Source organism: Heterodontus francisci, chromosome 27, assembly GCF_036365525.1.
Source record: "Heterodontus francisci isolate sHetFra1 chromosome 27, sHetFra1.hap1, whole genome shotgun sequence".
Classification (NCBI taxonomy): domain Eukaryota; kingdom Metazoa; phylum Chordata; class Chondrichthyes; order Heterodontiformes; family Heterodontidae; genus Heterodontus; species Heterodontus francisci.
In genome coordinates, this window is record NC_090397.1 from 25,835,436 (window position 1) to 25,848,015 (window position 12,580).

The 12,580-nt window shown below is 40.7% G+C and overlaps 1 protein-coding gene across 3 annotated transcripts in view; it reads right to left on the bottom strand.

The window, feature by feature from the left end:
* LOC137384709 (copine-8) overlaps positions 1–12,580 on the bottom strand; it is a 445,401-nt gene that overhangs the window by 362,998 nt on the left and 69,823 nt on the right. For all 3 annotated transcript variants that reach the window (XR_010977638.1, XM_068059014.1, XM_068059012.1), the window contains exon 2: positions 3,767–3,807. Coding sequence is in view for 2 of the 3 variants with exons in the window: in XM_068059014.1 (XP_067915115.1) it covers positions 3,767–3,807 (41 nt within the window). In the remaining variant the exon portion in view is untranslated. The remainder of the gene's footprint in view (positions 1–3,766; positions 3,808–12,580) is intronic.

The following is a 12,580-nucleotide window of genomic DNA, read 5'->3' on the forward strand; positions in this document are numbered from 1 at the left end:
TCTGATTGAAAGAACATCTGTACAGCAGGGCCCAGTGACAGAGGCTACCCCTGCAATGACGCAGGTGCAGCAGCCTCTGGAGGTGCCCCACTGGCACCTCCACGACGAGGACGACCGCCATGTGCATCTTAGCTGCAGGCAGAGACAAGTGAGCAGGATGCCTTCACCTCATCCAAGGTCACAAGGGGCGCACCATGTAGAAGTGGCCAAGAGATGGAGGCCACCATGCCGGGCAGAGAACTGAGTGGTTCACTGGGGTTTCTTTCAGCTGTACCTGTGCACGTTTTGTATTTTTGAGCAACATGTAAATATTGGCACATGAAGCCAGACATGTGAATTTCCTTTTATTAATACTGGGACAAGAAAAGAAGGATGAAGTGGTGAAGTGGAGCAAGGGTCCGTGAACAGTGACACTGAAACCTCTGGGCAGATGTGCATCCTTCATTGGCGATAAGAGTTAATCTGTTCCAGGCTCCACCTCAGTAGAAATGTTCTCACAGGCAGTTCAAAGGTGAGTTCCAGACCATGGCATTCCTCCTGGGTCAGAGGGGCTCAAGCTGAAACGAGCCTGAATCAGATGATCCCTGACAAGACCCTCGTGGCCTGTGCTGGGCCCGGCCAACTCCCTGTGCAACAGGGACACCTCTCTGTTCTGAATCTTCCTCCTCATCTTCTTCCTCCTCCGATCATCACAATGCGTGAGACTCTTCTCAAGGGCAATTAGGTACGGGCAATAAATGCTGGCATAGACTAAAGAAAATCCTTACAGGAGTGTACTGCAGGGCACCATCCAACTGGTCCAGGCACTGGAACCGCATCTTCTGAAGCCCAATGACATGCTCAATGGCTGTCCTAGCGAGCAGATGGCTTCAGTTGCACGCCTCTGTCACAGGTTCTCATACATGGGTGAGTAGCCATCTCTTCAAGGGATAACCCTTGTCACCTAGCATCCATCCACTGAGTTTGTGGGTGGGGGCGGGTGTTGTAGAGTGAAGAGCTCCAGCAGCCTGGATTGCTAGAGAATGAAGGAGTCATAGCAGCTGCCAGGAAAGAAAGTGCATGCATGCAGGAAGCTCTTGCTGTCCCAGACCAACTGAACGTTGAGTGAGTAGAAGGCTTTCCTGTTGATGAATCTCACTGGCCGCTTCCTGGGTGCCTTGATGGCCACATGGGTGCAATCGATGATGCCCTGCACCTGAAGAAATCCAGCAATGAAGGCAAAACCCACTGCTCTCTGTGCCTGCGAGCTGCCATCTGTCTAAACTGTCTAAACTGAATATACTGCCTAGCTTTTGCAAATAGGACATCAGTGACCTGTGAGATGCCGTGGTGTGCAGCCATTTGCGCGATGCCGCCGAGGTCCACAGCTGATCCTTGGAAAAAGCTACAGGCAAAGAAGTTCAAGGCTACAGTGACTTGGCCAGCTACTGGCAGGTATGGCGAGCAGTGCTGCGGGTGTGAGGTCTTCCGTGATGAGGACACAGATGTATGTGACATCTGCCCGGAGAGTCGCAGTCTCCTGCAGCACTCGTTCTCAGTCATCTAGTGTAGCTCTGTCTTTGGCAGTACAGCCTATGTTGAAGGTTTGGCCTCCCTTGCCTTCCTGCAGCTCGTCCCTCTCCTCTGCACTCCTGATGACTGGGGCTCTGTTCTTCCTGTGGCGGATGTTGCCCCTCATCGCCACTGGACCCAAAATCTGAGAGTCGTGTTCCCATTGCCAGCTGCTGCCTTCCTTGTGCTCAGGTGGCCTCACAATTGTGTTTGAAAGCCTTACCCCCTCCTCATGCCCATGCAATGCTAGCAGGGTGACGACCCCCTGCACTGCCTGAGTTAACGGTTCAGGTCAATGACCTTTATCAGAACTGTGAAAAGTTAGAAACGTAACAGGTTTTAAGCAAGTGAAAGAGGGGAAGTGGCAATAAGAAAAGGAAGGTCTTTGATATGGTGGAAGACAGGAGAGATTAAATGACAAGAGAGTTGACGGTGCAAGGCCAAAGAGAGTGGTAATGAGACAAGTAAAAATACAAAAGATGTGTCTAAAGGAGGTGTGAACGGCACAATGATGAATAGCTGCCATCCGAAAGCAAAAACAAAAGAAAAATGAGTTAAAACCGAAACCTGCAAAGAAACAAGGAACAAAATGGGGGCAGAAGTAAATAAAGCAAGAACAATAAGTCTGATGCAGAACACTGAGGCAGTTATCAAGAATCCTTTAAATTAGACAGGCAGAGGAGAGGAAAGGGAGAAAATCAAACGTCAAATGAGATTGAACCTGCAGGTATGAACACAATTACTCTGAGAGATGTACCAAAGCCAAACATCAATAATAGGCCAAAAGAGGAGGGAAATCTACAACAAAGGTATAAAATATGACCAGTTAACCTTTTCCGGAGGTGTTGGTTGAGGGAGGAATATTGGCCAAGACAGACAACTCCCTGGTACAAATAATACATAAGAATTTTAACATCTGCTGTAGTGCCTCCTCAGCTTAATAACTCATTCAAAGAATGAAATCTCCAACAGCACCTCCTCAGTGCTGCTCAATTGCAAGAACAATAGAATATAAGAAATAGGAGCAGAAGTAGGCCTTAAGATCCCTCGAGCCTGCTCCGCCAGTCAATAAGATCATGGCTGAACTCCTACATCAATTTTACTTTCTCACTCTGCCCCATATCCCTCGATTCCCTTAGTGCCCAAAAATCTATCAAGCTCAGTCTTGAATATACTCATCAAATTCTAAAGATTCACAACTCTCTGAGTGAAGAAACTTCTCTTCATCTCAGTCCTAAATGGTGAACCCCTTATCCTGAGATCATGACGCCAACTCTAGACTTTCCAATCAGAGCAACAGCCTCTCTGCATCCACAACGTCAAGACCCTTAAGAATGTTATATGTTTATATGTTAGGGTCAACTACTAGTTTAACATAACTTCACTACTTTCAAATTGTATAGCCCTGAAAATAAATCTCAGTGCTTTGTCAGCATTTCTAGTTGCTTTGCTGACCGGCAATGATTTGTTCACCTGTCTCCCGAGATCCCTTTGCTCTTCTGCAGTTCCTTATTTTCTACAGTGTTGATGATGTTTCTGTTTTTCCTATCAAAATGCATCACTTCACATTTATCTGTTAAAGTTCATTTACCATTTAACTGTTCAGTCTGCAAGTTTTTTAATGCCATCTTGTATTATGTTGCATTCCTCCTCAGTGTTAGCTATACCCACCACTTAGGTATCATCTGCAAATTGTGATATTGAGATACTTGTTCCTAAGTCCAAATCATTAATGTAAATTGTGAATAACGATGGTCCCAGCACTGATCCTTGAGAAACACTGCTTTCTACCTTTCTCCAATTTTAATAACTACCCTTTACCCCTATTTTCAGATTTCCATTTATTAGCCAATTTGCTATCCATTTAGCTATTTGTCCCCTGACTCCACTTGACCCCACATCTCCTAAGAGCCTACCATGTGATACCTCATCAAATAACAGGAATAAAGAATGAAAATCACAGAATAAATAATCCAGTATTTTTTCAGTTTAGGTAAAGTACTTAAGTGCAGTACGAAGTAAAAATATAAACCTTCTTAAAAATAATTATTTAAGAGGGAAAAAATGCATTAACCTAGCTTGTGGTTTACAACAACTGAGAAGTGGTTTACAGAGTATTGTTGCTACTATAGAATATTGATTACGGACTCAGACAGATCAATATCTATGTAAAATCATGCAAACAATTGAAACTCAAAAATATCCAGTTACTTACTTGGGTCTGACTTAGAAAATGTATCTCTGTCCAAAAGATTCCTGCAGGGAAACAAAATATATCATTAAACACAAGTTCATGTTTGATATTTGCACTCTAAGAAAAAATATGTAACAGCCCAGCAGCTTTCCTAGTATAGGTTGGAACACATATAATTGGAATCCTATTTCAAATTATAATCTCATATATTTGAACTCAGTTTTGCCATGGGCAAGGTTTGCCAATTGTCAGAAAAACTATGAGATGGAGCTCCTCATAAAGGCACACCATCTGATCTTGTGATCAAAAATATTTTCACAGGACTCCTACATTGCCTCACAAAGCATGTTTTTCCCTACACTATCTGAGTGAGATTTTTGAGCTTGACGAAACTGATCTCAGCAAACCATTCACTATGGCAAAAATTTCAAGCATCAGGGGCAAAATAAAAATTGGGAAGTTATTTGTAAAAACAAAAGTCAGGCAGAACCGTTTTATTTAAAGTGCAATAGACTTCGGTGATGAGATGCCAGTGAACACCATGAAGCAAACCATATAATTAGGTACAGAAAGTTAACTAACATGTTACTAGAGACAAATGGAATATGGTGAGCAGGCTAGCAGGTCAAGTAGATCGATATAAAGGAATGGATGATCTTGTTGAGTCTAATGACCATTTTTCTGGTTGCTAGAAATTCCTATCTATTCTGGTCAATTAAGCAACTAGAAATGTAACATTATGCTGTGGGCTTTTATCACTGGAATCCCAGATGAAACTGCTCAAACTAATTTTGCTTACGACTCAGAGACTCTTATTAGTTTGGCACAGATTCAAACCAAAGTCTACAGGTAAAATAGCAATATTCTAATCAAATCTGGCACCTGGTCCCATACAGATTATGCTTACTGTTTTTTATAAACATAATTAACTATGTATAATGATGCCAAATGACAATGTATAAAAATCCATATTCACAGTCTATGTTTGTAATTACATAATTACAGAATAGTGCATTGCAATATTTAATTGTTTCTATAATGTTTATTATAATTATCCAGTAAGATGAACCTTCACTGAATAGTGATTCTTTTTTAATATTGATTCTGGGGATATGGATGTCACTAGCAAGGCAAGTATTTATTCCCTGTCACTAGCTTCCCTTAGTGGTAAGCTGCCTTCTTGAACCACTGCAGTTCATGTTTTAAATGGGTGAATACAATAATGTATGGTAGTTTGCCCACTATTTGCAAAAGGCAACTGGAGTCTAGAATTGAACTTTATCACTTATTTTTTTCATTTACAGCTTCACATATACCTGGCATTTTCTGAATAAAATTCAATGCAACAAATGCAATTTAGTATGTTAACTTTTTTACAGTTACATACTAACATATTTATACAATAATGATCACTAATTACATTTTCAAAGATAGTTGCAATATTCAGAATTTAGGCCAGTACTGAAGCCATCGTTAAAATCCCAAATGGCCCAGTGTAAGGGTTCAGAGTCTAGTTAGTTAATATTTATCAATGTGACTCATTGTGAACAAAGTCAAATGCATGAAGGTTTCTTCTGTTCATTCTGAAAAGATACTGACAGTTTGATAATAGGATGTCAATTGTGAAGTATGCTGGAAATCCAATATGGCATTTTAAATTATTGAGATAAAAGAAGTCAATGCTGAACAAAACATACAGTTCCCAGCACATTCATTTCTTTTAAAGGACCCCAAAATCAGATGAGCAGAAGTCCAAAGAAGAGAAGTTAATGAGATAAAAAATTAGTTTTCAGAGACAGACGGACAATGTAACAACAGAGATCTCTCACTTCTAACAGAGCAGGACAGATTATCTCAATGATTCAAAGATAAACCATAAAAGCTGGTAATATGAAATTATCTACATTGCATTAAATATGCTATGCATGTAATACATGTGGGCGTCATAATTCTGTCATGCCTCTGGGTGGCACCTATTAGACATTTCCTATTATAAAGCTACCTGTCACAGTTAAATCGATAGTTGTGCATTTCTATTATTAGATTTAGCTTCATAAGCTTCAGATCCTGCAATATATAACTACTAAAGTACACTGAGGGAAACATTGTCTTTCTGTGGGCATTCCATTAGTAAAAGCACAAAATGCCAGAAAGAACAGATAGAAGAAATTGCATTGTATAGTACTTGATCGTGTTTTTGGGATACTCCTGAGTGTTTTAAGTCCAATTAATTGCAACTGTAGCCACTGTTGTTAACGAAGCAAACGTGGCTGCCAGTTTGCTTAAGGCAAAGTCTGACAAATGGCGCATGAGATAAATGACACTAATCTGATTTTGGTGGTGTAAGTTGAGAAAAGAATGTTGGCCAGAACACAGAGAACTCATTGCTTTGCTTCAAATAGTTTCCTGTGACCTTTATCTTCCATCTAAACAGGCAGATGCAACTGTTCAAGTGGAGGTACAGCTGGTCAGTTAGCTTCTAAAACAGAAAGACATTTTGAGTGGTTTCAACCAGAAATATTAACCAGTCTTTCTTTTTCATGTGTTGACTAATCTACTGTTTATCACCAATATTTTTGTGATTTTATTTTAATCAAGGTGTATCCATATTACCTCAAAACCATATTAAAAAAAAGAACTTATATAGCCCCAGGAAATCCCAAAGCCTTTCAAAGCCAACTAAGTACTTTTGAAACACTGTTGCAATACAGGGAAACATGAGAGCCAATTTGCACACAGTAAGGTCCCACCAACAACAATGATCAAATACTCTACTCTAGTGATGTCGGTTGAAGGATGAATGTTGACCAACGTAATAGCAAAACTACCCTGCTCTCCTTTGAATAATGCTGATGGGTTCTCCTATGTTCACCAGATAGTGCAAATGATGCCCCAGTTTACCACCTCATTCAAAACATGCCACCTGGGACAATGCATGACTCCCTCAGTAAGGCACTAAAGTGTCAGCCTACATTAAGTCTCTGGAATAGAACTTGAGCCCATAAGCTTCTTGATTTTTTTTTTTGATACAGCAGTGAAAGTGATACTACGCAGCCAATGCTAATAGCAACAAAATGTGTTCTTCTATAGATACAACTTCAGTAATTAGTTAAGTACAACGAAAAACTGAACACTCTTGTCACAAACATATAGTTGACAGCTGGTATTAAAGATGTGCCAACCGTACTTCCTGCTATAGTCATCAATTATATTGAATTTCCCATACCATTGGCCTATACACTGGTACCGTTAACCATTTTGGAATAAGTGCATGGATACAATATCAATTAGGCATTAACATATAACTCATTTAAATTTAATGTAATTATATTTTTACAAAATAAAGGTTTTACTTCTAATGAAGCAAATGCTTAATGATAAAATGGACTACCATTGGATATCTCTTGAAGACGACTCAGTTTTCTTTATTCATACCACTTCGGCTTTGGCTGACATGAATCCTTCAATGATCAGGTTACTTTCTTTCTACCTCATGTCAACATCCCCCACTTATTAAAAATAGCACACATTACAAACTGCAAAATAACAAGCACTTAGTTTTCATTCCTTGACCTGGAAATATTTTGAATGAAAGTGAGCAAAATGCACTGTGTTTGTGTTCTCAAGGATGATAGTTAGATCTGTCTGAAACAAAAAGAAATACAAAAAAGATTGATTTTCATATATCAACTGGCTTTTGTTTATTTTATTACGGTAATTCCATTCTAATTGTGCTAATGATTACTCACAATCCTTGAATTACATAGTCATGTCAGATTTTGTTTAATCTGTTTCAATGGCCAGAAAACAGAAGTATTGTTCTTGATTGTGAGCCTGTTCAATCCCATCATCAGATTCTATAAATTCAGCATTCAAAGCTGTATTTCAGAATCACCTTGGAGTATATTTTCATACACTTGTCAGAATTTGTATGAAGCAAGGATGGTCATCGTGTCCAAATTTCAGCTTTTACAACAGTTGAAGTGTTTCATCACCAATTCATGCATAACTTGAATCAAGAATTCCTTCCTTGATCATGACAACTTTCAAATGTATAATGTGAATGTGTTAGAAGAACAATCCATTCAGATTGGATCTACTTGCACCTTAGTTGAATATGACATATGACAAAGGGATGGGAAGCAATGTTCCCTCTGAGCTGCGCTAGTGCACAGCCATACAGCAATTGGGAATGTGCCGTGCAGGGGACAAACAGATGGAATACAAGCAACAGTCCTTTTAAGATGAGCGTGGCCGTGTAGTAGTGCAAGAAACAGGCCACATGTAGCGAAGGGAAATTAGAAGGAACATTGGTAGGAGGAGGCTCGTGTGGAGCATAAATGCTAGAATGGGCCAGTTGGGCCGAATGGCCCATTTCTGTGGTGCTTTGTCTCAATGCATCAAAGGTTGTAACCTTTATTTTAATAAGTCAATCTCTCCAGTTGTTCAACTAGCCAGAATTATTTGCCACATAACCATATGATCATGCTGGTGAGACTGCTATTCCTCTGAGAGTGCAGTCAGTGCAGCAATTATAAAGTAAACATTTCATCTGTCAACAGGAGCTTACACAGTCAGTTTCTGTCTACAGCAGTTATGGATTCTCGCAAAGTAAATGTTGACTTCAGTTGAGGGAATTTTAAAATTGCCCATGCAACATATGAAGTAGCAGGCGGACAGTGAAGATTGAAGAAGCTGGGATTGTTCTCCATAGAGAAGATTGAGAGGAGATTTGATACAGGTGTTCAAAATCATGAGGGACCTGGACAGAGTAGTTAAAGAGAAACTGTTCCCACTGGCAGAAGGGTCGAGAACCAGAGGACACAGATTTAAAGTGTTTGGCAGGAGAACCAATGACGACATGAGGGAAAGCTTTTTTTATGCAGCGAGTGTTAACGATCCGGAATACACTGCCTGAGAGTGTAGTGGAGGCAGATTCAATCATGGTTTTCAAAAGGGAATTAGATAAGCACATAAAAGGAAAAATATTTGCAGGGCTAGAGGGATAGGATGGGGGAGTGGGACCAACTAAAGTACTCTTGTTGAGAGCCAGCACAGGTTCAATGGGCTGAATGGTCTCTTTCAATGCTGTAACCATTCTGTGATTCTAGACCACACTTAGAGGACTGTGAACCATTCTGGTTTCTATATTATAAAAAGGATACAGATGCACTGGAAAAGGTGCAAAAAAGATGTGCTGGAATGATACCGGAACTGAGATGTTAAACTTATCAGGAAAGATTAAATAAGTTGGGGTTCTTCTTGATTTTTTAAAAGAGAAGACTGAGGGATAACCTGATAGAGGTCTTCAAGATTCTGAAATGGTTTGATAGGTCAGACATAGAGATAATGTTACCTTTTGCAGGCGAGACCAGAATCAGGGGCCATAAATAAATATCCAACAGGGAATTCAATAGAAAAACCTTACCCAGAGACTGGTTAGAATGTGGACTCACTACCACAATGAGTAATTGAGGCTAACAGTACAGATACATTCATGGAGAAGCTAGATAGGCACATGAGGGAGAAAGGAATAGAAGGATACGTTGATGGGGTTAGATGAAGAAGGGTGGGAGCAGGTTCATGTGCAGCTTTAACACCAGCAGGGACCTGCTGAACCGAATGGCCTGTTTCTGTGCTGTAAATACTATGTAAAACGTTACATGGCTTTTCAGTGCAACACTCTTCCCATCAGCTAATCATATAAATGCCTTGGCCACACCTCATAAAATTATAAAATACACTTTTATCCAAATATATGGGGCTGAATTTTACCAGTCCCTCGATGCCCTGTGTCGCGGCGGGGGGGGGCCCGTAAAATTCAGCGGGGAGAGACCAGCCTCGACCCCAACGTCGAGAAGGGCCCTCCGCATAATACTAGCAGCAGGGGGACCTCAGTGCGGCCCCCCCCACCGCTGCCAAGCAGCAGGGCCTTCATCGAAATATTTAAATGAAGAATAGTGAGATGTAAATTGACCTACCTGCAGGCGGCGGCAGTCTCACACCAACTTTAAAGGCGCCTCCATACCATAATTGTTTATTTTAAAAAAAAATCAGGATTACTGTAACTTTAAAAATTAAAATCTCTGCGAACGGCTTAAAGTCCTTTAAAAATGGTGACGATGCCTGCACGGTGGTGCCGGACGGCATTGCCGGGGACACGGCGGCTGTCCCCTCTACTTCATCGGATGTGGCCCCCCCCACAATTTAAATCAGCCCCCGCGCGTAATATCACAGAGGCTGTGCGGCAGCACTTCCATGTCGGAAGGCCACCACTCTCACAGTGCGCCATCGCGGAGCGTGGCACGCTAATAAAATCCAGCCCACAATTCTCAGTGGATTGGCAAAATGTGGTTGACATAATGAGAACAGCAAAGAAAAAAAAGTGTCACCCTTTGACAAAGAGACCAGACAGAAGTGGTTTGACAGCTGAGGCAAGTAAAGCACTGCCTCACCTGAAAATGTGCGCATAGGTGAGCGGGGGAGGGGTGGGGTCAATGTTGCTGTCGCTATGCAGAAGTGCAGAACCACCTTTTACACTGCAAATTCAATTATAGTTGCCAAAATTGAAGCCACAGTATTGGATTATGGCTAGTAAAATTAGATGGAATTCTGTTGCTAGAACCTACTGCTGCTGTTTTGATCCCTTCATCAATTTATAGCTTTCAGCACGTAACACTGTCTTTAAGTAACATTAAGAGATTTCAAGGGGATTGTGGCTAAATGTAAAAGAGTTCTTATGTACATTCTTTCAGAAAGACACTTACTTGGATGCTTTCAAACATACAATTCTCACAATATTGAAACAACTAAAATTGAGGCTGGTGGTGGAATTACACAGGAAAGGCTCATAGCCATGGCAACATGTTGGCTTTGATAGGTATGTATAGCTGTACTTCACCTGTCATAAAGTTCACCAGCCACCACTTAAAGAAGCACGATAGAAAGCTGTGAAAGAAAATGTAAAAGATATCTGGCGTGGTCAAAGCTGTATCACAATTTCAGTGCTTGGATAACTTTGTAAACCTCTAGAATATATTACAACATGCAACAACATTGTTTATTCTTCATTTAGCATCTTGATTTCTCTAGAGTTGAGTAGGGACAATTACATAGAAGTACCTTTGTGTAGTCAGCAGCACAAAGTTCACAAACTTAGAAAGGGTATTTTTATTAACTTTTATATTGCAGAAGTGTTGTCTAACATCTAAGCAATATTTATACACTTTTCTACCTAATTTTGGATGCAACTTTCTAGTTTTATGTTCCGTAATTTGTTTTTGAGTTGCATTGCATAAAATTTAACCAGTGACGTACTGCTTTTACAAAATAAGGTAAGATTTCTTTTGCCTTTAATATAAATATGTGCCAAATATACTTTATTTAGCAAAACTGAGAATATTCGAATCAACGACTTTGCAACTTTGAAAACCTTATTAACAGAATGGCACAACTAATGGTACAATTAATCTCCTGGACATTGTGGTGAGCAACTCTGAAGAAACAGGTCCACCATTGCAATATTTAAATGAGGTTCCGTTCCTGATATTTTGGCAGCCATTTAAATTGAATGCCGGCTGGCCAACATTCCCAGGGCTCATGAAACCTGCAGCTAAAGGGAGGTGGAAACAGTTGAATCCAGTAAGGAAGTATTTATTTTTACATCACTACTTGTGGGCCAGGGGAAGCAGGAGTGTTTTCCCCCAACTCCTCAAGCAAACCTTCTGCCACAATTGGCCATAGCCCCACTCCAAACCCACAATGTTTCTTGGTTTCCCTCCCGCCCCAGTTATGAATTCATTTTCCCCCACCATGCAATCTCCAAACCCATGATATTTCCCACCTCTCCCCCATGATTACTGATCTGAGTACGCCCCCAGAACCCGTGATGTTTCCCTGAATCCAGATTGCTGGTGCAACTCCAAACCACCATCCCTGTGCCCCATCAACACGCAATGTTTCATGGTGCCCTGCCTCCTGATTGCCAGTTCGACCTCCCCCTCCCCACCACCACCCCCCCACCACCCCCCTCCCGTCCTGACCCCCACATCAATTTGCGATGATTCCGGGTTTCCAGGGATCATCCCGAACTGTTCCCGACTGCGGCTTTCTACCAGTGGCTTTCCCGCCCAGCAGCCAGGCCTGTTCATCTGGTCGACTAGAGGGTGAGAAAGAGTACAGAAATGATCATGAGGTCCTGCCATTAAATTCAGCAGGACCTCCGTGTTCCTGGCATTTCTGGGGTTTCTCCAAACAAACACGCATGCCACTCCCTTCCTGCAAATATTGTGGCCAATTAAATTATGTTTAATACTTTAGACACGTTATATAAACTATTTTGCATAACATATTCTTTATATAAAACTATATACACTATATATTAATATATTTTCCTGCACAATTACCAGCATTCTTTTCCTAAATCTACAGTTACATAAAAAAATGAACACATGGTGTTATCCCAATTTTCAAAACAATTAATTTTATTACTACTCGATAAAGCATCTCAATAACTCATTCTTCACATAATATATATCCTCTGACTTCCTGTGAACTACACCATGGGAGTCTACTAATTAATATTAAAAAATTTCTGCCGTGCTAACACTGTTTTCCTTTCGCTAGTTAACACTGCCTTTGAGAAGATAAGACAGGAATCTCCAGGAGTACCAATTTTGCAGAGTATCCCTCGGGGATTGTGTCAATATTTGCAGGGAAATGTTTGTAACATGCCACTGAATCACAATATATTGATCTCAATGCCCTTTAAGGGTATTGTCCTAGTCCTTTATAGAACATTTTGTATTTTACTATGGTATCCATCAAATGTACAGG